Source organism: Symphalangus syndactylus, chromosome 9 (assembly GCF_028878055.3).
Source record: "Symphalangus syndactylus isolate Jambi chromosome 9, NHGRI_mSymSyn1-v2.1_pri, whole genome shotgun sequence".
NCBI classification, from domain to species: Eukaryota; Metazoa; Chordata; class Mammalia; order Primates; family Hylobatidae; genus Symphalangus; species Symphalangus syndactylus.
This window is the reverse complement of record NC_072431.2, coordinates 68,937,780-68,964,899: the sequence shown is the minus strand read 5'-3', so window position 1 is coordinate 68,964,899 and position 27,120 is coordinate 68,937,780. Positions and strand designations below refer to the sequence as shown.

Here is a 27,120-nt window from a genome sequence, read left to right as displayed (position 1 = left end):
CTCCAGTCTGGGCAACAGAGTGAGACACCATCTCAAAAAAAAAAAAAAAAAAAAAAAAAAGCTAGAAAACAAAATTGCACATTTGACCTTAACAATGTTAAAACATAGGTGCATGTAGGTGTAGGTATGTAGGTATAGGTGCACAGAAAGATATTGGAAAGAGATATACCAAATACTATCTGTAGTTATGTCTGGATAAAATATTATGGATAATTTTTTTCTTCTTAATTTTTTCTATTTTATATGAGCATGCATTGCTACTGTAATGAAAGGTCTTTAAAGACTTTAACAAAGTATTGCTAGAACGAAGGAGGAACACAGTATGGAGAGAGAAAGAGGGAATCAGAAGCCCAGGAACTGTGTGGAAAGGAGGGAAGGGAAGATGAGTGTTCTATGTCACAATCTGGTTGGAGAAGGCAGAACATGGACCATTCCCACCCCTTATAAACAAGTAATGGCTCCAGAGCATAGCAACTTCCAAGGCACCATTTGTCATGGCTGATGTGCCCATCTTGAAGCTCTGTTCTCATTCTCATCCCTCTCATTCAGGGAATGGAATGGGATTCAACTCAAATAACCTCAAAATCAGCCACTGTTGTGTTTCTCTTAGAATTTACACTCTGAAGTGACTCTTTTTTTTTTTTTTTTTCTGAGACTGAGTCTAGATCTGTCACCCAGGCTGGAGTGCAGTGGTGCGATCTCGGCACACTGCACCCTCTGCCTCCCAGGTTCAAATGATTCTCCTGCCTCAGCCTCCAGAGTAGCTAGGATTACAGGCACACGCCACCATGTATGGCTAAGTTTTGTATTTTTAGTAGAGACAGGGTTTCGCCATGTTGACCAGGCTGGTCTTAAACTCCTGACCTCAGGTGATCTGCCCACCTCAGCCTCCCAAAGTGCTGGGATTACAGGCTTGAGCCACCGTGCCCAGCCAAGTGACTCAAATTCTTTTCAACACAATCACAAATCCATGGTGTGGGGTCGGAATGTCTGTGTCCCCCCTTATTCATAGGTTGAGACCCTAACCTCCTTCAAGGTCATGGTATTTGGAGGCGGGGCCTTTTGGGAGGTGGTTAGGTCATGAACATGGAGACCTCATGAATGAGACTGGTGTTTTTATAAAACAGCCCCAGTGATTTGCAAATGGAGGGAAGCTACTGTGAGCATGTGTTTTATTTTTTAATTTATACTGTAGAGTGATTTTTTTCCCCCAATGTCAAGTTTTTACCTTGCATGTACTGGAGTATTTATTTCATCTATTGAAATGTTATGTTTCTCAAAATAAATAAAAGAGCCCCAAGGGAGCTCGCCTTCCACCACATGAGGACGCAGGAAGAAGGTGCCATCTAGGAACCAGGTCATCAGACACCAAATCTGCTGATGCCTTGATCATGGACTTCCCAGCCTCCAGAGCTGTGAGAAGTAAATGTCAGTTGTTTAGAATCTACCCAGTTTATGATATTTTGTTGTAGCAGCCAGAAGGAACTAAGACACCTGATCTCACATCACACCTGGGTCCTGGGCACTGTGGTGCAGTTTCTGCACCTGTCCCCTGCCTGTACTTTCTCTATTCTGTGTAGCTGGTACCCCAAGTTGTTCCTACCTTTCCTGATCTCCCGACCACACTGTGGCTTCCCTCCTCCTCAGCAGTGGCCTGGATTCCTACATCATGAACAAAAGGGAACAGCGAAGGTGAACATTGTTCATTCTTTTGCCTCATTTGCCGAACTCAGTGGCATCATGGTGTCTCCTTCTTCCCAATGCACCCCACCCCAAGCTCTGGGTCCCCTGCCCTCCTCCCCTTTCTCCTCTAGGCATAGGCCCCATCACATCACCCCTCTTGCCACCACCTCCTTTCCACTTCCTCACTACCAGCCCCGAACTCTGCCTGTGAACTTGTTAACCATCGACCTACCCTAGAAACAACTAACTCCCTTCTCACCCAACCTATTGCCATATGGCTTCTGTTCCTTTCACTTTATTGATGCCTCCTTCCCTGAGATCAACACTACTGTCCTAATTAGCAACATCAAAGACTACTTTTTAGCCCTTTCTTTATTGACCTTTGGCTGTATTGGACATAGGTATTCATTGTTTTTGTTTTTGTTTTTGTTTTTTGCTTTTTTGCTTTTTTTAGAAAAAATGCCTTTCTCTCTCTTTCTGTCTCTCTGTCTCTCAATAAGAGAGACATTGAGATACAATCCACAAACCATACAATCCCCCATTTTTAGTGCACAAGTCAGCGGTTTTCAGTATATTCATAGAGTTCTGCAGTCATCCCTACAGTCGATTTTAGAATATTTTCGTCTCCCCCCAAAATAAACCCATGCCCATTAGCAGCCCGTTGGTTTTTCAGATGCTTTTTGTTCCCAGTTAGCCAAAATTGTTTGACCGTTCTCTCTCAGCCTTCTCTTCTTCTTCCGGCATCTTAAGCATTTTTGTTCCCCAGACCCTACTCCTTAGCCCTCTTCTTATATTACATTGCCCCCAAACTCTGGGAGGTCTTATTCCAGCCTATGCTTTTATCCCAGACTTCCCTATGATGCTCACAGCTCTGTTTCTACGCCCAGACTCAATTCAACACTTCAGTGCCGTGGTTCCAAGTTTAATGCACGTATCCACCGGTTGCCCTACAGACACATCAAACTCCACGGGTCCCACGTTGAAGGAATCGCCCTCCAAGCCCGCACCACCCATTCTGCCATCACTTATTGCAACACATGTTGCACACACATTCTCGGTAGCAGCATTCACTGTGTAATTCAAGGTAAGCCTTGTCCACCTGCTCTCCTCCTTCTGACCCTCCATCTCCAGCCCTCGCCAGACTCTGCTAACTCTAAATCCCTGAGCACGTTTTACTCGCATTGCCTCCTCTCTCCTGCACTGTGGCTACCTCAGTTCACACCTTGATTCCCTCTTGCTTTGACTTTTGCAGAGACCCCCGCTCTAATCTCCCTCTTGCTACCGGAGCTCTTTTCCAAAACTATAAACATAATCGTGGGCTGGGCGCAGTGGCTCATGCCTGTAATCCCAGCACTTTGGGAGGCCGAGGCAGGTGGATCACCTGAGGTGGGGGGTTCGAGACCAGCCTGAGCAACATGGAGAAACCCCATCTCTACTAAAAATCCAAATTAGCTGGGTATGGTGATGCATGCCTGTAAATCCAGCTACTTGGGAGGCTGAGGCAGGAGAATTGCTTGAACCGAGGAAGTGGAGGTTGCAGTGAGCTGAGACTGCACCATTGCACGCCAGCCTAGGCAACAAGAGCGAAACTCCATCTCAAAAACAAAAACGTAATTATGGACTTGCCAGCTAAAACCATCCATGGTGTGTGTCTGGTGCACTTGGCTTTACAGATCAAGCCCAAACACTTGAGTAGAGTTTCAAGATCCTGATGGGCAGAACTGTATCCGTCTTGCCAGCCTCACAGATCTCCTGACACCCCCACCCCTACCGCACAAAATCCCTTGACGCTCCCCAACCGTGCCATCCTTCTTACACCTTCACACATTTGCAACATTATTTAGAATTTCCTCCGTTCAGAACTTTCCCTTAGCAAAATCTCACTCACTCTCTACGATGCAGCTCATGGTTCCTTCAGCTAAGGTAGGCACTCTCTCCCCTAAGTTCTCACGGCACTTTGTACCTAATCCTGTTTTGCTATGCCCCCATTTTTATGGTTTCAGGGCATGTCTCTGTGCCCCAGTAGAATGTGAATTCTTCAGCAGCAAACACCGTTTCACAGCTTGGATCCTCATTGCAGAATGCGACCCCGTAACATAGAAGGCATGCAATATTTTTTTTATTTTTTTATTTTTTATGTTTTTGAGACGGAGTCTCACTTTTGTCATCCAGGCTGGAGTGCAGTGGTGCGATCTCTGCTCACTGCAACCTCCGCCTCCCAGATTCAAGTGATTCTTGTGCCTCAGCCTCTCGAGTAGCTGGAATTACAGGCGCCCACCACCAAGCCTGGCTAATTTTTGTATTTCTAGTAGAGACAGAATTTCATCATGTTAGCCAGGCTGGTCTCAAACTCCTGACCCTGTCAGGTGATCTGCCCGTCTTGGCTTCCCAAAGCGCTGAGATTACAGGCGTGAGCCACCGCACCCAGCCAGAAGGCTTGCAATAATTGACTGCAGACTTCTTGCATGAATGAAAGAGCACATGAAGCTTCATCCTGATTCCTTTCAACACAAAGATGTAACATGCTAAGGGGGCGTGGCAGTGGCTGAAGCCTTGGACACTGAAGGGAAAGGCAGGATCTGCCAAAAATCCCTTCCAGGGCACTTCAGGCCAGCCTATTCCAACTGGGGCTGCTGTGACTTTGAGCTGTCCTAAGGACCCTGCTGGATTTAACAATGAAGTTTTCAAAGGAGACGTTTGCCTTGCGGCAGTGGGGCAAGGGCTTTGTAGGTCACTGTGAAATGATGAATCACTCCTTTCAAAGCAGAGAAAACTTACAACTTACTTTCGGATTTGTGTTAACAGTGTGCTGGATTCTTTGCTGGGTCTTGGAACCCACCCTGAATTTTTCAGCCAGCTATCTTCTCTAGACCCCTCAGATTAACTTTTTTCTGCCATTCACATGTTAAAATTGTGGACATGTTTTCTGGGAAGGAATTAAATCGGCTCATCGTACTGGCAGCCGGGATGGTCCTGAGCCTGTTACTACGGAAATGAATTTGTTACTTTTGTGGTTCCTTCCTGATTTGCAGGCTGTACAGCAAGGTTTGCAAGACTCCTGTGAATTTCTCCCCAAAGAGGGGAAAGGATGAAAATAGAACCGCAGGAAGAGAGAACCGGGGATGTGTAATAGTCAGAAACATTTGGCAAATCTGTCTGCTTGTGGTCAGTGCATCTCACTCTTGTTTGTTTGTTTGGTTTGTAATTTATGTGCTAATCTCAGCACTTCTCTGTTTGCTCATTCTGTCCCTACAGAACTCACTCCCAAAAGAAAGACAATATTGTGGGTGAAAAGAGTTGAACTCTATAAAATATTTTAAGAGATTTATTCTGAGCCAAGTATGAGTGAACATGGCCTTCAGGAGGTCCTGAGAACATCTGTCCAAGGTGGTCCAGGTGCAGCTTTGTTTTATACATTTTAGAGGGGCAGGAGACATCAATCAAATACATTTAAGAAATAACATTGATGGCTGGGCACGGTGACTCATGCCTGTAATCCCAGCACTTTGGGAGGCCAAAGCAGGTGGATCACAAGGTCAGGAAATCGCGACCATCCTGGCTAACACGGTGAAACCCTGTCTCTACTAAAAATACAAAAAAATTAGCTGGGTGTGGTAGCGGGCGCCTGTAGTCCCAGCTACTCGGGAGGCTGAGGCAGGAGAATGGTGTGAACCAGGGAGGCGGAGCTTGCAGTGAGCCGAGATCACGCCACTGCACGCCAGCCTGGGTGACAGAGCAAGACTCCGTCTCAAAAAAAAGAAAAAAGAAATAACATTGGTTTGGTCCAGAAAGGCGGGACAACTCAAAGCAGAGGGGGCAGGGAGCTTCCAGGCTGTAGGTGAAATTTTAACATTTTCTGGTTGACAATTGGTTGAGTTTGTCTAAAGACCTGGAATTGATAGAAAGGGAATGTTCAGGTTAAGATAAAGATTGTGGAGACCAAAGTTCTTTTGAAGTCTTACAGTGGCTGCCCTTAGAGACAATAGATGACAAGGTTTCCTATTCAAATTTTAGTTAGTCTTTTTAGGATTGGGAGGGTCTGGAAGAAAAAGATCTAGCTACGTTGATAGAGATTATTATAGATGCAGATTTTCCCCCACAAAGAACAACTTTGCAGGACCATTTCAAAATATGGCGAAGAAACAGGTTTCGGGGTAAAATATTTTGATTCCTTGTCTTGTAATGTTATGCCAGAGTCAGGTTGGAAAGTAAATCACGATATATAAGGTTAAATAAAACCCATCTGATTAGAATTTATGATTTGTAGGGCATGAATCCCCAGACCCCTTAACTAGGAATTTGGGCAAGATTTAAAAGAATCAGAGTTTAGTCCTCAGTATTATTTTTAAAAGGTGACTGTTCCCAGTGTAAACCGTCACCACCACCGAGAGATCGATCTGGCCCAAGCTGGAACATGGTGACGTCATGGTTCAGTGATCATCGCCCCCAGCCTCAGGGTCTGTGGCTTCTGTTAGGTTTCGCATTCCATTGATTTTCATAGTATTCAGATAGGATGATGTGTCCGCCCTGTCCAGTGTTTTGATGGAGGGAAGGGAAGCAGGCAGCTTACACCCCACAAGATTCTGGACCTCTTCAAGAACTGCATGTGGAGGTTGCTTAAGGCATATGTTTCGAGGTGGGCGGGTCTATGCAAACCCATCCCCAAAAGTCCCAGGAAGCTGAGAGGCTAACAAAAGAGGCTGATATGCCCAGGCGCAGTGGCTCACACCTGTAATCCCAGCACTTTAGGAGGCCGAGGGAGGCAGATCATGAGGTCAGGAGATCAAGACCATCCTGGCCAACATGGTGAAACCTCATCTTTATTAAAAATACAAAAAATTAGCTGCATGTGGTGGCGCATACCTGTAGTCCCAGCTACTCGGGAGGCTGAGGCAGGAGAATCACTTGAACCTGGGAGGCGGAGATTGCAGTGAGGCAAGATCGCGCCACTTCACTCCAGCCTGGTGACAGAGAGACTGCATCTCCAAAAAAAAAAAAAAAAGAAAGAAAGAAAGAAAGAAAGAAGGAGGCTGATGTATCCAGTTTCTCAGGAAGAAACATTTAATGGAGACATATAAATAGAAGCCATGTGTGTGTCTTGGGCAGCGGTGAAACGAGATGGTAAATCTCACGCCAACACCCTCAAGACCCAGGGATTATATACCGCAGGGAAAGGACAATTCAGAAGGGATGGGTAAGGTAAGTGAAATATGATCACATCAAGGTTGTTTGACCTAAGGGCAGGATTTACAGTAGGCACCTGCTCTTACACAAGGAACAGTAGATACACTGCAAGTCTTAGAGGCATTCCAGGAACAGGGTTAACCATGAGTCAGTTTGGTGGATTAGCATGCAAGTTGGAGTTGCCCTTCTCCTCCACACTTCCTGCTCATTACATTCCTAACTCCTTATTCCTGCTCATTATTACTTCCTGCTCATTACGTTCCTAACAAGAAGCGGGAAGAAGAGAAACAGAGTGACTTACAACTTAAGAACTTAAAATGCTACTGAGTTCTGAGGCTCTGAAGACATCCCCCACCATTTTTGGTTTTTGTAAAGATGGGATCTCGTTACATTGTTTAGGCTGGTCTCAAACCCCTGGCCTCAAGCGATCCTCACACCTAGGCCTTCCAAAGCTAGAATAATTGTTCATTCAGTTATTTATACAGCACCAAATACTTCTGAGTACCTATTTTGTACCACAAACTCTTCTAGATACTGATGACATGACAGTGAACAAACAAAATGTGTGTGTGTGCATGTGTGTATATGTGTATAGATGGATAGATTAGTATAGATATATAGCTATAGATGTATATCTCACTATCCTCATAGTATTTCATGTGATAGAGGGAAAATGCACAAATAAAGATATAGTAGGTCAATAATAAGTGCTATCAAAGGTAAAGTAAGATGAGGCTGGGTGTGGTGGCTCATGCCTGTAATCCCAGAAACTTTGGAGGTGGAGGTGGAGGGATTGCTTGAAGCCAGTAGTTTGAGACCAGCCTGGGCAACACAGTGAGACACTGTCTTCACAAAACAAAAACAAACACACACACACACACACACAAATTAGAAAGGCATGGTGGCATGCCCATTGTCCGAGTTACTCTGGAGGCTGAGGCAGGAGGATCACTTGAGCCCAGGAGTTGGAGGCTGAAGTGAGCTATGATTGTGCCACTGTACTCCAGCCTGGGCAACATAGCAAGACCCCATCTCTTAAAAAGTTGTTTTTTTTTTAAGTAGGACAAGGGAACAAAGTATTGGGGGAGGACTATTCTAGATTGGATGCAAAGGGAAAGGCCTCTCTGAGAGGACAGCAGTTATCTAGAACAAACTTCATGTATCCAGGATTTGCAAGATGGCCAGTGTGGCTAAAGCCACAGTGCTAACGCAGGTATTCGGAGACAAGGTTAGAGGTAATTTAAGCAGGTGTGGTGGGCTGAATCATGGCCCTTCAAAGATGTCCATGTCCTAACCCCTGGACCTGAGACTATGCTGCCTTACACAGTAGAGGAAATTTGCTGATGTGATTAAAGGCCTTGAGAAGGAGAGATTCTCGTGGATTACCCAAGTGGCCCCAGTGTAATCACAAGGGTCTTCCTAAGAGGAAGGCAGGAGGGCCAGGTAGATAGAGAGAAGACGTGAGGACAAAAGCAGAGGTCAGAGAGGACAGGAGATGGAACACTGCTGGCTTTGAAGATAGAGGGATGGGCCCATGAGTCAAGGGATGCAGGCAGCCTCAAGATGCTGAAGGAAGCAAGGAAATGGATTCTGCCTTAGAGCCTCCAGAAGGAACATGACCCTGCTGATGCCTTGATTTTATACCTCTAATCTCCAATTTTTTTTTTTTAAGAGACAGGGTCCCACTCTGTCAGGCTGGAGTCCAGTAGCACAATCAGCTCACTGTAGCCTCTAACTCCTGGGCTCAAGTGATCCTCCTACCCTAGCCTCTCAAGTAGCTGGGACTGCAGGCAATACACCATCACACGTGGCTAATTTTTTTTTTTTTTGTAAATATAGGATATTGCTACATTGCTTAGGCTGACCTCAAACTCCTGGCCTCAAGCAATCCTCCCACCTACATCTCCCAAAGTTCTGGGATTACAGGCATGAACCACTGTGCTCAGCTATAGCCTCCAAAACTATAAAAGAATAAATTTGTGTTGTGAGCCACTAAGTGTGTGATAATTTGGAATAGCAGCACTGGGACACAAAGGTCAAATCATGGAGAGCCCGGGATAGCCTTGCAGAGCCTTACCCTAGGTAAGGCTGTTGAGCTCTAATTGGAGCGTGAATCAATGCCTTGGAAACATTTGGAGCAAAGGACAGCCGTGATCCAATTTGCATGTTTATATCAACATTGTGGCTCCTGGGTAGAAGATAACCCAGAGAGGGAGAAGTTGGGGAATGGAGACCAGTTAGAGAGAAGTGATGATGGGGCAGTGAGAAGGTGTCAGGACTGGGCTATTTCAAAGGTGAAGACCATAGAACTTGCTGATAAACTAGGGTATGTGTTGGGGTTTTCTAGAGGGACAGAACTAATAGGATAGATGTATATATGAAGGGGAACTTGTTAAGGAGAATTGACCCAGACGATCACAAGGTGAAGTCCCACAATAGGCCATCTGTAAGTGGAGGAGCAAGGAAACCAGTCCCAGTCCCAAAATCTCAAAAGTAGAGAAGTCAACAGTGCAGCCTTCAGTCTGTGGCCAAAAGGCCCGAGAGCCCCTGGCAAACCACTGGTGTAAGTCCAAGAGTCCAAAAGCTGAAGACTTGGGAGTCTGATGTTCAAGGGCAGGAAGCATCCAGCACTGGAGAAAGATGAAGACCGGAAGACTCAGCAAGTCAAGTCTTTCCATGTCCTTCTACCTGCTTCATTCTAGCTGTGCAGGTAGCTGATTAGATGGTGCCCACCCAGATTGAGGGTGGATCTGCCTCTCCCAGTCCACTGACTCAGATGTTAATCTCCTTTGGCAACATCCTCACAGACACAGCCAGGAATAATACTTTGCATCCTTCAATCCAATCAAGTTGGCACTCAATATTCACCATCACAACTAGATGGAAGGAATGCAAGGGAAAGTGGTAGGGAAGATAACTCCTAGCAAATAGCAAGTAACTTGAGCAACTGTGGAATTCCCATTACTGAAATACGAAAGGAGGGAAGAGTCTGGGGATTTTATTGTTAGTTATTTATTTATTTTTCTGTTTTTAGAGAGGGAGAAGGCTTAAGAATTACATTTTGAACTTAAGTTTGAAATGGTCCTTAGATGCCCAAATGGAGATGTTTCGTAAGCAGTTGTATATAAAAGTCTAGAATTTGGGGGAGAGATTTTATTAAAGAAATAAATGCAAAGGTCATCAACATAGAACCAGATAGGATCCCCTAAACATAGAAGAAAAGAGAAGGGGGAAAGAAAAGGCAAGACAGGGGAAGGGAAGAAAGCCAGTAGAGGTGGGCTAAGCCTTGGGCAATTCTTGGATTTCGAGGGCAGCCTGAGACACACAGCCACAGAGAGCAAGGGAAAGTTCATGCAAGAGGTAGTGATGTTGTAATTATAGTCTTCCTGAAGCAAAATGCAAGCTGGAAGAGGACATAGCTTCAACCCTAGGAGAATGCTATCACATGGAGAATTAGCAGTGTGTCAAGTTAATTTCTTTCCCTCTTTCACTTTAGGTTGATAGCTCAATTGAAGGATCAAACTAATCAACCTTGAGCAATTGTTTGGGAATGTGAAAATCTCTAACCTCCATTTTTGTTTCTGTTTTTGTTTTTTGGAGACAGTATCCTGCTCCATCACCCAGGCTGGAGGGTCGTGGCACAATCATAGCTCACTATAGCCTCAAACTCCCGGGCTTTAATGATCTTCCTGCCTCAGCCTCCAAAAGTTGCTGGGATTACAGGCATGAGCCACCATGCCCAGCCTAACCTCTGTTTTTTCAAGGATTTGGCTTACAGTGCCTAGATGTCTGTCCAGAGCATAGATGGATATATACTCCAAATATTTTGTGTTCCAGAGTGGCTTATTAACTCAGAGTTAATCTAGCTCACAATCTCCCTCACCACAATGGTGAGAAATTCCTTCTCAGTCATGTTTGAGGAGCCTCTTTCCATCTCTGTGAGGCATGTAAGCATCAGAGTGGTACCTGGAGCCCAGGAGGGTCCTTTTGGTCCTTCTGTGGAAGTTGCCGTGGTTACCCTCTTGCCCTTTGCTGTAGAAAGATGCTGGTAGTTTTCCTCTCTGCCATCCCTTGGACCCTGGAGCTTTTCAGAGTATCTTTTCCATTTAGTCTCTAAGCCTGAGAAAAAACTGGTCTGCCAGACAGCTATCCTGCATTCAGCCCACCTGGGGAAGTAACAACAGGAGGGAACAGGTCTCTACAACTTTCAGAAACCCCACAACCTCTGCTCTTTCTCAGCCTCTGGAAGGGAAGCCTCCACCTCACAGGAGACCATTTCTGCCTTTCCACTCTCAGCAAGAGTTTATCTCCCCTTCTTTAAACAAGCCTTCGCCTCTTGCACAAAATCTTTTGGAGGGAGATGTGAGTAGGCTTATCTTCTGGGTGCCAGATCATTCTATCTAGGGTGTTGAAACTTTATAGCTCTTAGTAGCCCCCAAAATCTGGAGTTCCCTACTCAGAGGACAGAGATAATCATCTTCTAATGGGGAGAAAAAAACACATCTCAGTTGTTTTTCAATGGCAATTCATTTAAATATTTTATGATCTTATGTAACTCTTAAATTGAAGAAATACACTCTTAGAGTAAAGCAACTCTGTTTTTGTCTCTCCATGTCCCTTAGTTTTATTCTTTCTCTGCCATCAGGTAAAAACACAGGCAGATTTTTCTACTCACTCTTAGACAATAAAAATGTTCTGTGCTATGGTCACTTGAGGTCCCATAAGTCCTCAGTTCACTCATTAACATGCCATCGTCGAAACTGCAAGTTCCATTGGAAGTCACTGTCCCAGCACCCCATCCCTGACCCAGGTTGTGGGAAGGGGCTTGGTTGATTTCGTTGTCTCTTCTCACCTGATTCTTCTGCTCCTCTTGGAGCTCCACAGCTGTGGTCTCTGGGTCACCAGGAATTCAGGCTTGGCGTGGAGGGAAGGACAGCAGGGGTCATTCCTTTTGACTGGCACAGTTGTAATCATTACTACTGTGATGATCTACTGTCTCAGCTGTCTGGACATGGCAGATGGTTAAAGCCACCTCTTTCTCACATTTTGTGGGCATTTTTGTGTTTTCAAGGACCTCCCACACTCTACATTGGTCAATATCACTCACCTGTGGTGTTCATGTCAGGTAAAATCCACTTCCATTTCAGCTGTTCACTTCCTTCTCCTCCAGCTTCTAGGGATTCTGTCATACCTGTAGCTCCTTTGCACTGGGGTCTGGTCTGAGGTTCCCTCTTAAGTCATCCTTCAGACAGCCCTGTACCAGCTGTCTCATAGGGCCCAGATGGTCCATGAGAAACTAATTTTGCATTTCCTTTGAAACCACATTATACAGTTTTTTTTTTTTTGAGACAGGGTCTCACTTTGTTGCCCAGGCTGGAGTGCAATGGCATGATCTCGGGTCACTGCAACCTCTGCCTCCTGGGTTCAAGCAATTCTCCTGCCTCCACCTCCCGAATAGCTGGGATTACAGGCGTGCACCACTGTGCCTTGCCCACATTATACAAACTTTTATACATCTAACTTTTCTTACCCAGTGGCACCTCATGGACATCCTTTGTCAGTTCTTAAATACTTACTTATACTGGGCTAATTCCTGGCTTTTCTAGTCTAGTCTACTGGTTTGTCTTCTTTTTGGTCAACACTATATTGATCTGAGAGTATTCCTTAGCCCAGCAGCCACCATCGGTGTCACCTGGGAACTTGTTAGAAATGCAAAATCTTGGGCTCCACTCCAGACCTACTGAAACAGGAATTCTGAGTGAGGCCTGGTCTTCCGTGTTTTAACAAGTCCCCCAGCAAATTCTGATGCATGCTGACATTTGACAACCACTATGGCAAAATGGCTTTCTAGTAGATGCTTGTATATTGACTGTCTCATAAAATGAATGCCCCTCATCAGTGTTTTATTTTGGACTTTCTTGTCTATTCATGGGCATTTATTTGTTCTTTCAAATGAACATAAATTCCATTCCATTAAAACAGTCTGTGGTTCCAATGGGGCATTGCAATAAATTATATATTAACATTAGGATAACTGGCATTTTTGTGACATTAAGTGTTTATATCTGAGAATACAAAATGTCTTTTTATTTCTCCATCAATTTGATTTTATTTTTTTATAAAGGTCTTCTGACTTTCTCGCCAAATGTATTCATAAATAATTTATAGTTTGAGGTCTCATTATATTGAATTAAGTACTTTTTCTATTCTATTTCTAGATTTTTATTACCAGATTAGAGAAAAAAGCTATCACATAAACTAAATATTTATCTTATATGTAGCCACTTTATTAAATTATCTTCTTTATTCAAGTGGTTTGTAATTTTTTGCAGTGACATTTTTAATAAGAAGGTAATTTTCTTTTTTCTATGTTTATACTCTCTTTTGTTTTGCTGCATTCACTAGAACCTGCAAACAATGTGGAAAAATAATAGCAAAAGCAAATGCACTGGGCTAGTTCCTGACTCAATTCAAAACAGCTTTACTTTTTCAACATTTAGAATAACATTTACTATTGGGCTTGGTGGTCTTTAATACATTTAAGTGGTTTCCTTCTAGCCCTATTTTAATTAAGATTTTTATTACGAATGGCTGTTGATTTTTACCAAATGTCTTTCCAGCATCTATTGATGTGTATATTTTTTTCTTTAATGTGTTGCTCTTATTCTGTAGCAAGAAGAAACAGAAATTACTGTCACGATCAATTTTCCTGTTTCATCAGTTTTCTTTAAAAAACAAAAACAAAGAAACAAGAGTTCTAATTGATTGCTTAGGTAAGTTATCTAAACCTGTGGGGCTAGGGTATAACACAACATAAGTCTGATAAGCTAAAACACAAATGCCTGCACACCTAATTGTTGGAGCTTTTCATCTTTTACCATCCCAACTAAACCAAACGACAAATAAAAGGTAATCATTGATAACAGTAATAATGTGGTAGGTCGAAGCCTGAGTTTCTGTCTCAGAGAAGTCTGGGTCCCAATATTCGTTCTGCCACTTGCAAACTCGGCAACTTTGGGTAAGAAAAATGGCTAACACTTACTGAACTTTTACTGTGTTTTTCTAAAAATGTTATGTAGATACATTTAGGTTAGTTGGAGTGAAGGAGAGGACATCAAGGGTTCTTCCTCTCTAAATCACATTCTCCCCCCTTACCAAGTAAGAGATCATTGTATATGCTTTGCACAGAGGGTTGTTGTAATATGTATCACAAAGAATTAATAAAAGTCAGCTCTATACCCTCATTTATGGAATTTTTTATAAAAAGACTTGTCCTAGTCTGTTTTCTGTTGCTGTAACACAATAGCTGAGACTGGATAATTTATCAAGAAAAGTTTATTTGGCTCATGGTTCTGGAGGCTGGGAAGTCCAAAGGCTTGGTGGCAGCTTCTGGCACAAAGTTTTGTAAAATGGTAGAAAAGTGCAAGTGAGTGCATGTGAAAGGGCCAACACACGAGGAGTGACCTTGCTTTATAACAACCCACTCTCAAGGCAACTAACGCAGTCCTGCAAGAGCAAGAACTCACTCACTCCCACAAGAACTAACCCAGTGTCCCAAAGTGGCATATGCCCTTCATGATGGCGCCCTCATGACCCAAACATCTCTTAAAGGTTCTACTACCTCTCAACACCATTACTTTAGGAATCAAATTCTAACATGACTTTTGGTGGAAACAAACCATTTTCACACCATAGCAAGGCTATTTTTTTTTCTTTCCCTGTTAACTGTCAAAACATATCCTACCATGAAGCAGAGGGAGTCACTTGTGTGGTTTCTTGGCCAAATGCCCCAAACTTCTCATCTGATAAATAGGTTTCTATGGAGGTTGGGGTGAGGTCTCCTCTTGACCACTGCCCTTGAGCTTGTGCTAATGGTCAGGGACACTTTGCTACTGACCATGGTCTGTGAGCACTACCTTTTTCTCACCATGGTGGACTGAGCAGGAAATAACAAAAGTGCCAACAGACCTCATTCTCCCCATGGAGTCTCCTAATAACAGAGACCAATATGGAGTTCCTGGAATTTGAGTCTGTCTAGTGTGTAGTATAAGAACCTAGCTGGGCCCCCTTACCCCACCTCTTTTTCACTTTAGAAAGACGGTGACAGGTGGCTTCTTACTCACCTATTCTCCAGATACATAGCTCCTGATGGCAGATGATGGCTGAGCAGAGGATCTGGGGCATATTATTCTACCACAGTCCCCAGTATCAGGGTCCTAGGGTCTGGCTTCCTGCCATGACCCCCTGCCACAGACTCATAACTGATGACTATGCCCCATGACCCAGACCCTCAATTACAGGCTTCATTATATCACAGTTTAGCACACACAGTGCCATCAGAAGTTGGCATTCTACCATGTTTTCCCAATCTGCAAAATGATTTACTGCTCTTCACCCCAGGGCTTTCCTGGAATGCAGTTCCTGCCTAGAAATCCAGGTTTCCCTGTAAACTGATCCCTGGTATCCGGTGGCAAACTTGGATGTGACCCACACTTCAGGGTGATTTGTCCCAATTCTGTCAGGTCTCTGGTCTCCTGCATGGCTCCTTGCATTTGCCCATCTGCTGACACAGCTGGTGACACCATTCACTAGGGAGCTCGTCTTACTGATTCCTTTTTTTTTTTTTTTTGAGACAGAATCTCCTTTACCCAGGCTGGAGTGCAGTGGTGTGATCTCAGCTCACTGCAACCTCTGCCTCCCAGGCTCAAGTGATTCTCATGCCTCAGCCCCTTGAGGAGCTAGGATTACAGGCATGCACCACCACACCCAGCTAATTTTTGTATTTTTAGTAGAGACGGGGTTTTGCCATGTTGGCCAGGCTCGTCTTGAACTCGTGACCTCAAGTGATCCGCCCACCTCGGCCTCCGAAAGTGCTGGGATTACAGGCATGAATCACAGTACCCAGCCGTTTTACTGATCCTTTACCCACCCCAAGACACACAAAGCCCTCCCAACTATGTGCTCGGCCCTGCCGGACTCAGCTCCTGAGTTCCCACTCTGGCCGTTTCTCTCGTTGGCCTCCCCTTTGTACCCTTGTTTACCCTAGACCTGTCTTGTCTCACTCGAAGTCTCTGAAATCACTGCAGAAGCAAAAGCTCTGCCAGAATCTCTTCTTGCCAGAACTCGCTCCAGGGAATCACAGAAAAATAGAGTTGTTCTCTTGTATTCTAGACCCAATTACTGTAGTGGCTGGTGAGGATACACACCACTAATATTCAAAGCCAGTCCCAGTCCGTGCAGCAACTGTGGCTTTAAATCACAAAGTCATTCCGTGCTCTGGAACCCAAACTAGAGAATGAAGAATGTGAACCTAGCAAAAGGACACGTGCATTTGCTCTTGCTGCAAATGACCTTCTTTATTGGATAGAATAATCACCTTTTAGATTCTCTGAGATTAGCCCTACATTGTAGCAATGGTATCCTCTTAGGTCTTAATACTTGATGGATGAATCTTTCTGTTCCTAAGACACAGTGAAGGAATCTAGTTTTTTTTTGTTTGTTTTTTTGGGTTTTTTTTGGTTGGTTTTTTTTTTGAGATGGAGTGTCACTGTCACCCAGGCTGGAGTGCAGTGGTAAGATCTTGGCTCACTGTAACCTCTGCCTCCCAGGTTCAAGCGATTCTCATATCTCAGCCTTCCAAATAGCTGGTAATACAGGCACCCACCACCACGCCCAGCTAATTTTTGTATTTTTAGTCGAGATGGGATGTCACCATGTTGGCCGGGCTGTTCTCAAACTCCCGACCTCAAGTGATCCACCTGCCTCAGCCTCCCAAAGTGCTGGGATTACAGGCATGAACCACTGCACCTGGCCGAATCTAGAAGTATTTTTTGACCTATAATCTATACTGAAATACATTTTTACTGATCATATCTCTACTTAATGGTCAGGTTAGTTGAATTATATATCAAGGCTTAAAATTCTCATTTGGTTTGCCACAGAATAGTTGTTACAAGTTTATGATTTGGGAGCCAACGAAAATAGTGTCATTTTTCCCCTATAGAATAAAAGCTCAAGGTAGTATTATATTTCTCTTCAGAAAGTAAACTTAGCACAGTGGGTCTCAAACTCTGCAGTGCATTAAAACTACAGCTTTTTGGGGCCTGGCCCCAAGATTCTGCCCACGTAGGTCTGGTGGGTAGCCCAGGGATGCTTGTTTTAAACAAGCACTGCAGGTGATATTTTTGTTTTTACTTTTATTTTTTTCTTGAGCAACTTTGAGTTGAAAGCAGATGATTTTTAGTAAGTGACTTATGGACTACACTTTTGAGAAGAACCGGGTTAGATGAGAACATCGGACTCAGAGGAAAACACTGGGTTTTAATTCTAGCTCAATTTGAGGCTTTAGGTTTCAAACCTTTTATTTTCGCGGTCCAGTTTATAAAGGGAAATAGCAGTAACTGCCTTCTTTATTATTTCTGATATTATTTTCATGATGACTGTATGTATAGGCAACCAGTCTCTCTGAACAGACCATGAATGTGTCCAAAAAAAAAATTGTCATCTGGGCGTGGTGGCTCACACCTGTAATCCCACCACTTTGGGAGGCTAAGACAGGCAGATGACCTGAGGTCAGTAGTTCAAGACCTGCCTGGCTGGCCAACATGGTGAAACCCTGTCTCTACTAAAAACACAAAAGTTAGCTGGGCGTGGTGGTGGGTGCCTATAATCCTAGCTAGTCAAGAGGCTGAGGCAGGAGAATCGCTTGAATCTGGGAGGCAAAGGCTGCAGTGAGCCAAGATCGCTCCACTGCACTCCAGCCTGGGTGACAGGGTGAGACTCCATCTCAAAAAAAAAAAAAAAAAAAAATTGTCACAAACTTTGTGTCTTTAACTATGTGGGAGAATGGAAGTACCTTCAAACCTTAGCCAGTCATTTCCATGGAAAAATAAAGCACGGCCGGGCACCATGGCTCACGCCTGTAATCTCAGCACTTTGGGAGGTTGAAGAGGGAGGATCGATCGCTTGAGCTCAGGAGTTCGAGGTCAACCTGGCCAACATGGTGAAACCCTGTCTCTACTAAAAATGCTAAAATTAGCTGGGCATGGTGGCACATGCCTGTAGTCCCAGCTCCTCAGGAGGCTGAGGTAGGAGAATCGCTTGAACCTGGGAGACAGAGGTTGCAGTGACCTGAGATCACACCACTGCACTCCAGCCTGGGCAACAGAGTGAGACTCTATCTCAAAAAAAAAAAAAAAAAAAAGAAAGAAAGAAAAGTAAATGAAGCATATAGTAGAGACAGACACAAGAAAAAGTTAATGATAAACAGTCATTTAGTAGACAATAAAAACCCAGCAATCTGTGCAGTTGTTGAAGGAATAACATTAACCGTCTCTGAGGACACAATTTATTACAACATAACAAGTTATGTACAGAAAAGCGACATTGAAATTGCAAGGAAACAATGCATTCTGGTACTAAGTTAAAATAAGGACAGATTCTGCAGAGCTTAGAATAATTTCTGAAAATATTTAGAGAATGAAAACACTTTGGCTCTTAAAATGATAAACTTGAGGTAAAGGGCATTGACTCAGTTACTGAACACCTATGTGTCAGGTGCAGGAAAAACATCTGCCCTCATGGAGGGTGCATGCTAGTGATGGGAATAAGTCAATCATGGGTATTATTTTCAGGAAGATCAAATGTGCAAACAACCGACCTCTGAATAAACTATCGGGGACAAATCAATGATAGACCTACTATGTCCAACACAGTAGCCCTGAGCTACATATGATTATTTAAACTGAACTTAAATTCATTAAAACTAAATAACATTAAAAGTTAAGTTATCTTGTTGTGTTAGCCATTTTCAAGTGCCCAGTAGACACATGTAGCTAGTGGCTACCATGTTGGACAGTACGGAATGATCATTTCCATCATGGCAGAAAGTCCTGTGGATGGTCCTGATCGTATGGTAGAAGATGAAATATACTATGGTAAAAAGCAGATCTGGGAAGGACAACAGGCATGTGGGGAACAGGGGAGCTGACATTTACATAAATCTGAGAATGTCTCTGAAAAGGTGATATTTGAAAAAAAACAGGAGAGTGAGTGATGGGAAACCAGAGGAGAGCGATTCATTGGAAACCAGGGAAAATGATGGAAGAGCATTCTGGGAGTGGGAACAGAAGGTGCGGATGTCCTGAGGAGAAGCCATCTGGCGGTGGGAGTGGGGGCAGGCAGGAGGCAGTCCAGGAACAGCAAGGAGTTTTTATTTTTTGTAGAGATGGGGTCTCACTCGGTTATCCAAGCTGGTCACAAACTTTCCTGGCCTCAAGTGATCCTCCTGACTCAGCCTCCCAAAGCACTGGGATTACAGGAATGAGCCATGGTGCCCGGCCTGGAGGTGGCAACTTGATGCTTTTTCCCAGTCACATTCAGCTGTGTGGGTGCAGGTCTGGAGTAGGTAGAGGGCTGGTTGTGTCCAGTTTTTGTTTGAGAAAGCCCTACAGGCTACAGATACCGGGGAAATGAGGCTTGATGATAATTCACGCTAATTGGAAAAAGAGGTCAGCCAGTGTTAGTGAAAACATAGGTTTTTTTTTTAAAGCTCTTTTATTCATTAAAAATGTATCCTGTATAATTTATGTTCGGCTGGGTCTTGCTAAAATGAATAAATAAAACTGTATTTAATTAGCTACAATATTTACATTTGAACACTTAATGAGCTAACAGCTATTAAAAGAGTTTGTTCTCTTAAGTAGATTGAGAATGTCGCTGCCTCCCCGCAATTTTGCTTACCTTTTTTCTTTTTTCTTTTTCTTTTCTTTTTTTTTTGTTTAATCATTCCTTCAACAGGTGCGTGTTGTCAGACAGTTGAGGGCCCAGAAATCCCCAAAACGGAAGGAGAAACTGAATACGTAGAAAACACGTCCCTTGCCTATAGGAAGTGTATGGTGGAACTCCAGAATAGAATAAGCATTAAAAAATAGAATTCCACCTAGTGCTATGCAGTCTTTTCTCTCCACCAATCATGCAAGGCCAACCCAACTGCCCACTAATTAATTCAGAATAAGTAAAATATATAGTAATGAGACTTAACCACATTTTATGCTTCGTCATTTGCCATTTTATCAGCGTCATCCTTGATCCATTTTCCTCCTCAGTACGTTTCTGTTGATCTCAGTTGATTGGTTATATGCCTATTTCAAATGGAGCTTCTTGTTCTCCTAATTATAAAAGTAGCAAAGACTCAATATCAAAATTTTGGAAAATATTGAAAATTTGGAAGGAGGGAAAAAAAATTCTACTATTCAAAGACAGCCACTAATTGTAATATATTTCTTTTTAGCCTTTTCTCTTAAAAATTAATATTCAATTATGAGTCATTTCAAACATACAGACAGGTATAAAAAATAATTTACAAACAACCCAAATGAACAGGTGTTAACATGTTGCTATATTTGCTTTAGAGCACTCTTTTTTTTTTGAGATGGAGTTTCTCTGTTGTTGCCCAGCTGGAGTGCAATAGTGCCATCTTGGCTCACTGCAACCTCCACCTCCCAGGTTCAAGGAATTCTCCTGCCTCAGCCTCCCTAGTAGCTGAGATTACAGGCACATGCCACCACACCTAGCTAATTTCTGTATTCTTAGTAGAGACGGGGTTTCACCATGTTGGCCAGGTTGGTCTCAAACTCCTGACCTCAGGTGATCGGCCCACCTTGGACTCCCAAAGTGCTGGGATTACAGGCGTCAGCCACTGCGCCATCTACTCTTTGTTTTTTAACAAATAAAATATTATAGGTGCAGGTAAAGCCCATCCCCTCTCCTCATCGTTCCTTTTCTCCCCAGAGGTAACTACGGCCATTGGGGATTTCCTGCGATGTGCTAATCAGTGCCCACCTGGGTTGGTGTCTTGGTTTTGGTAATTCCAGGAAACCTGAGGAATCTGGTCTGCAAAGCTGAGGCCCACCCGAAGGAGGTGGTGACCCCTCTGCTCTACTCCCAAAATCTGATCCTGCAGCAACCTGCAGTCTCACTCACCTTTCTGGGGCATCTTCCAACTGTATTACATGATTCCATTTTCTCCTTCAAACAACCTGATCAACCCGAAGACTAGAGTGCAAAACGTACTACTTCATGAATATTCAGATATACACACTGTGTTCCAAGAATGAAATTAATCCCAGGTTAAGAGGGTGGCAGAGTAGCACTGTTTGCCCACTCTAGACTTCAAATTCACATTAAAAAATACTGATTACCTGTTAGGTTTTACATGAAGAACAAAGGGCAAATTAACATTATTAGAAACCAAGGCTGAAAGTTGACCATAAGCCAGTATTTAAAGGAATGTTTGGCCAGGTGCGGTGGCTCAAGCCTGTAATCCCAACACTTTGGGAGGCCAAGGCAGGCAGATCACCTGAGGTCAAGAGTTCGAGACCAGCCTGGCTAATATGATGAAACCCCGTTTCTACTAAAAATACAAAAAATTAGCCAGGCATAGTGGTGCATGCTTGTAATCCCAGCTACTCGGGAGGCTGAGGCAGGAGAATCCCTGGAACCTGGGAGGCGGAGATTGCAATGAGCTGATATCATGCCATTGCACTCCAGCTTGGGCAACAAGAGTGAAACTCCGTCTCAGAAAAAAAAAAGAAAGAGTGTTTTTTCCAGGTCTTGAAAAAGTTGAATGTATTCTGTGCTATACAGATCTCCAGCAGCTGTATATATAGACCCTTACGGGAGAGTTTCTCATCTCCCATTTTAGGAGATGTCCCTGCCCCCATTGTGGTAGTGACTCACTGAGGTTGTTAAAGTGAACATAGCTACCTCACCCAACTTGTTCTTAAAAAGGAGACCATGGAAGCTAAGAGGAAATGAGTCAGATGACAGTTTGGTCAGCTGAGCCAGCCTCTCCTGGTCTCCTTCCTGGAGTCAGCGTATATTTCAACAGGAACCTCTATTCTTAGGCTACAAACACAGTGATTGAACTCTTATCACTTTATATCCTCTTTTACTATTAATAGGGCAAACAGATCCTTCCCAGATATGGTTTCAATCTGTGTCCTCGAGCAAATCTCACGTTGAATTATCCCCAATGTCGGAGCTAGGACCTGGGGGGAGGTGATTAGATCATGGGGATGGCCCTTCATGAATGCTTTAACCCCATCTCCTTGGTGCTAGTCCTGAGATAGTGAGTGAATGAGTTCTTGTAAGTCCCAGCACTTTGGGAGGCTGAGGCAGGTAGATAACCTGAGGTCAGGAGTTCAAGACCAACCCGGCTAACATGGCGAAACCCTGTCTCTACTAAAACTACAAAAATTAGCCGGGCATGGTGGTGGACATCTGTAATCCTAGCTATTTAGGAGGCGGAGGCAGGAGAATTGCTTGAACCCGGGAGGCAGAGATTGCAGTGAGCCAAGATAGCGCCACTGCACTCCAGCCTGGGTGACAGAGCGAAACTCTGTCTCAAAAAAAAAAAAAAAAAAAAAAGTGTGTAACACCTCCTCCCCTCTTGCTGTTCCTGCCATGTGAGACGTCTCACTTGCCCTTTGCCTTCTGCCGTGATTGGAAGCTTTCTGCAGCCTCTCCAGAAGCAGAAGCCTCCATGCTTCCTATATAGCCCTCGGAACTGTGAGCCAATGAAACCTCTTCCCTTTATAAATTACCCAGTCTCAGGTACTTCTTTATAGCCATGCGAGAACAGGCTAATACATTGCCCCTCTTCCGAATTATACTGATTCTAGGATGGGGATAGACTTTGTAAGCATAAATATGTGAAAACATAAATAAAGCAAAAAATAAATAGTAATAGATCTGAAAACAAAAAAAGAATACTTTTATACATGAAAAGACCGTATATTAAAATAAATAATGAAAAAGGAGATATGTCTATCATGGATGTTTAAAAACATAAGTGGACCGTTTTTAATATGTAAATATGTAAATAGTCCTCACAAATCAGTAAGAGCTGAGTCAGAGAAGCCTTCAGCTACCGGTAACCAGCAAGCCTGCCTTTGGCATGGCTCTGTTCACTCTCACAGCCCTGACACAGCTGTCAACAAATACTGTGGGTCTTTGATGGTTAAAAAGAAAACCAAACAAGTGAACAAAAGGAGTATTCTAAAAGGCAGTCCCCAGTTGGGCACAGTAGCTCACACCTGTGATCCCAGCACTTTGGGAGGCCAAAGTGGGCACATCACAAGGTCGGAAGATCGAGACCATCCTGGCCAACATGGTGAAACCTCGTCTCTACTAAAAATACCAAAATTAGCTGGGCATGGTGGCGCGTCCCTGTAATCCCAGCTACTTGGGAGGCTGAGACAGGAGAATCACTTGAATCCAGGAGGTGGAGGTTGCAATAAGACGAGATTGCACCACTGCACTCCAGCCTGGAGACAGAGCTAGACTCCATCTCAAAATAAATAAGTAAAAAGGCAGTCCCCATCTCTCCCACAACACACCACCAAATGCATTCAAACCTACATGTGGTCAGATTCTGGTGGGTTGATGTTCCTGTCATTCCCCTAAGGACATTTTGATGTATTTCATGGTTTATATGCTATTGTGACTGGCCTCTTTTTTCCCTCATATTTCCTGACAGATGGTGTATAAGATAGCTGTTGATTTTTATGTTTATTTCCATTCCAGATCATACTCTATCAATTTGAGTAATGCTACTGTAAGTGTCCTTAGTTTTTTGTGTTTTGTTTTGTCTTGTTTTGTTTTTTGAGACAGAGTCTCGCTCTGTCACCCAGGCTGGAGTGCAGTGGTGTAATCTTGGCTCACTGCAACCTCTGCCTCCCGGATTCAAGCAATTCCCCTACCTCCGCCTCCTGAGTAGCTGGGATTACAGGCATGCACCACCACCCCTGGCTAATTTTTGTATTTTTAGTAGAGACGGGGGTTTTGCTATGTTGGCCAGACTGATCTCGAACTCCTGACCTCAAGTGATTCACCCGCTTCGGCCACCCAAAGTGCTGGGATTACAGGTGTAAGCCACCACACTCAGCCTGCCCTTAGATTTCCTAGTAGACAAATTATCTGCCAAATTTTCTCCTTTTTCAAATAACAGACCTTTTCCCCCCTATTTCATACCTCTACTATATTGGTTTGAAATTCTAGAATCATGCTAAATTATTTTGAAGTTGAAAAGCATCCTGTATCATCCCCTGAGTTTACCTGGACCACCTCTAGGTTTGGGGGTTCGGTAGAATGTTGACTGGTAGTTTTAGTTAAATGTTCTCAAGCATGTGGAGTACTCAATTCATTCCATTATTAGCTTGCTAAAAGGCTTACAATTCAAAACCAAACATTGCATTTTATAACATCTCTTTCCAATATCTGTCAATGATCCATATGTTTTTTACTGATAACATATGGATCATATGCTACTTTACAGTTCCATGTAAAACAGATAGCAAAAATGAGGAAACGTCTATAAGATTTATTACATATATAATATGTATATTGCATAATATACATAATATAGCATATGGAACAGATAAATATATAATTAATATTGCATGTATAATATATAATAAACATAAAAATTTGCCTGGTATTGGCTGGGCACAGTGGCTCATGCCTGTAATCCCAGCACTTTGGGAGGCTGAGGTGGGTAGATCACAAGGTCAGGAGATCGAGACCATCCTGGCTAACATGGTGAAACCCCGTCTCCACTAAAAATACAAAAAAAAATAGCCAGGCATGGTGGCACGTGCCTGTAGTCCCAGCTACTCAGGAGGCTGAGGCAGGAGAATGGCGTGAACCCGGGAGGCAGAGCTTGCAGTGAGCCGAGATCACGCCACTGCACTCCAGCCTGGGTCACAGAGCAAGACTCTTGTCTCCAAAAAAAGAAAAAAATTTGACTGGTATTAAACAATTTTTGCATTTCACAGAAAGCTGCTATTCGTATACTTTTGTGTTTTATTTGCTACTCTTTCTAAAATTGGTAATTTTTATTTGACTTTTCTCACATAAATATTAACTTAGGAGCATTTGTCACATCATTAAATATTATTCTGCAAAACTAACTTTAAACTTTTTATTGACTCTAATGCATAATACATAAATAAAAATGCACAAATCCAAATGTATAGTTAAATGAATTTTAACTATAAATAAACTCAATACCCTTGACTAAACAGCACCTAGATGAGATGTGAAATATTGCCAATACCCCCGAAGCCACCATGTGTCCTCCCAATTAACAACCCCCTCCAAGGTCAGCTGTTGTGACAAAGCTATGTTTTAATGCTCCATGATGAGTGAAGGGGAAGATTAATAGCAAATAAAGCCAAGGAGGCAGGGAAGAACCAGATAAGGCTTTGAGAACTGTATTAGTCTGTTCTCACATTGCTATAAAGAAATACCTGGGACTGGGTAATTTATAAAGAAAAGAGGTTTCATTGGCTCATGGTTCTGCAGGCTGTATGAGAAGCAGGGCAGCATCAACTTCTGGGGAGCCCTCAGGAAACTTACAATCATGGTGGAAGGCGAAGGGGAAGCAGGCGCTTCTTATATGGCCAGAGCAAGAGGAAGAGAGAGAGGAGGGAGGTGTCACACATTGTTAAACAATCAGATCTTGCAAACTCACTCTTGCCAGGGCAGCACCAAGGAGATGATGTTAAACCATGAGAAACCACCGCCACGATCCAATCATCTCCTCCAGACCCCACCTTCAACACTAGGGATTACAGTTCACCATGATAATTGGGCAGGGACACAGAGCCAAACCATATCAAAAATCAAATTTTATTGGTGCATTTATTTTCTTGCTTGCTTGCTTTATTTCTTGCTTTCTGTCTTGCTTGCTTTCTTTTTTTTTCCCCCTTTTTTTGAGACAGGGTCTCACTCTGCCATCCAGGCTGGAGTGCAGTGGTGTGATCTCGGCTTACTGCAACGATTCACCTCCCAGGCTCCAGATTCTCCCACCTCAGCTTCCCAAGTAACTAGTACTACAGGTGTGTTCCACCATGCCTGGGTAATTTATATATTTTTTGTAGAGACAGAATTTCACCATGTTGGCCAGGCTGGTCTCAAACTCCTGACCTCAAGTGATCCCCCTGCCTTGGCCTCCCAAATTTCTGGGATTACAGGCATGAGCTACTGCACCCGGCCGGTGCATTTATTTTCTATTGTTGTATAATAGATTGCCACAAACTTAGTGATTTAAAACAGTCCAAATATATCATTTCTCAGCCTCCATGGGTCAGGAGGCTTAGGTGGGTCCTCTGTCTGAGAAGCTATTTGAAGGCTGCAGTCAAGGTGTCAGCAACACTGGGATGCTTTTTTGGAGCTCGGGATTCTAGTCCAAGTTCATTCTAATTGGTGATCAGAATTCAGTTCCTTGTGGCTCCAGGATGGAAGTCCCTGTTTTGTACTAGCTTTGGGCCAGGAACTACTCTTAGCAATTAGAGGCTGCCTATGAATCCTTGCTGTGTGGCCCACACAGGCATTTCACAGCATGCACATTTGCTTTCTTCCAGGCCAACCAGAGCCTGGTTCACAGACCTCACCTGATTAGGGCAGGCCCACCCAGTGTACTATCCATTTCCATCAACTCAAAGTCAACTGATTTTTAAGCTAATCATAGGAGTGATATCCCATCCTCAAGTGAAGGAGGTTATAGAAGACTGTGGGTAATTGGAGATTATCTTAAAATTCTATCTATCTACCACAGAGGGAAGGAAATATATATATATATTCTATTTGCAATAAGAAGCTATTTGAAGAATTGTAATCAGGGAGGGAGGATCATATTTAAACATTAAAAATCACTAACCTCAACAGAGATTCTGTAAAGAACAAAGCTAACTGGATGCTTTGCAGAGAATAGGGGAATAGGACTTTGACTTTAGTAATTAGTAGAAGTGGAATTAAAGAGCTCAACTTGGGCCATGCTAACTTTTAGATTCCTGCTCGATGCAGACATCCAGTGGAGAATTCACAGTTAGTTATGCATGCATGGAGCTCAAGAAAGAGAGAGAGCTGGAAACAGATTGAGGAATCATCAGTCAGGATGGAATGTCAACTTCCCAGACTTCATGAGAACACGGGGAAGAGATGCAGACAGGCTAGAGGATTGCTGCAGGTGCCATGATTGCTGGCCTTATACTTCTTAATCTTACAGTCAGTTGTGTGGACAGACTCCTGCGTGGAGCCTTCCCAATAGTAATTCCGTTGTTTTGCAGTGTGTTTTCTATGGCATCAAGCTAGTTGCTTGTATGGGTGTTGTGTTGTTATTTCTTTCTTCTTTTTTTTTTGAGATGGAGTCTAGTTCTGTTGCCCAGGCTGGAGTGCAGTGGCATGAAC

At 43.4% G+C, this 27,120-nt stretch overlaps 1 protein-coding gene across 15 annotated transcripts in view; it reads left to right on the top strand.

Moving 5' to 3' along the window:
• The window catches only part of CALN1 (calneuron 1), a 676,810-nt gene that overhangs the window by 567,869 nt on the left and 81,821 nt on the right, over positions 1-27,120 (top strand). Inside the window, exons 6-7 of one of the 15 annotated variants that reach the window (XM_055292959.2) lie at positions 13,540-13,640; positions 19,666-19,989. The exons of the other annotated variants lie outside the window; for them this stretch is intronic. Coding sequence (XP_055148934.1) covers positions 13,540-13,632 — 93 coding nt within the window. The 3' untranslated portion in view covers positions 13,633-13,640; positions 19,666-19,989. Of the gene's footprint in view, positions 1-13,539; positions 13,641-19,665; positions 19,990-27,120 lie in introns of those variants that run through there. 15 annotated transcript variants of the gene reach the window in all.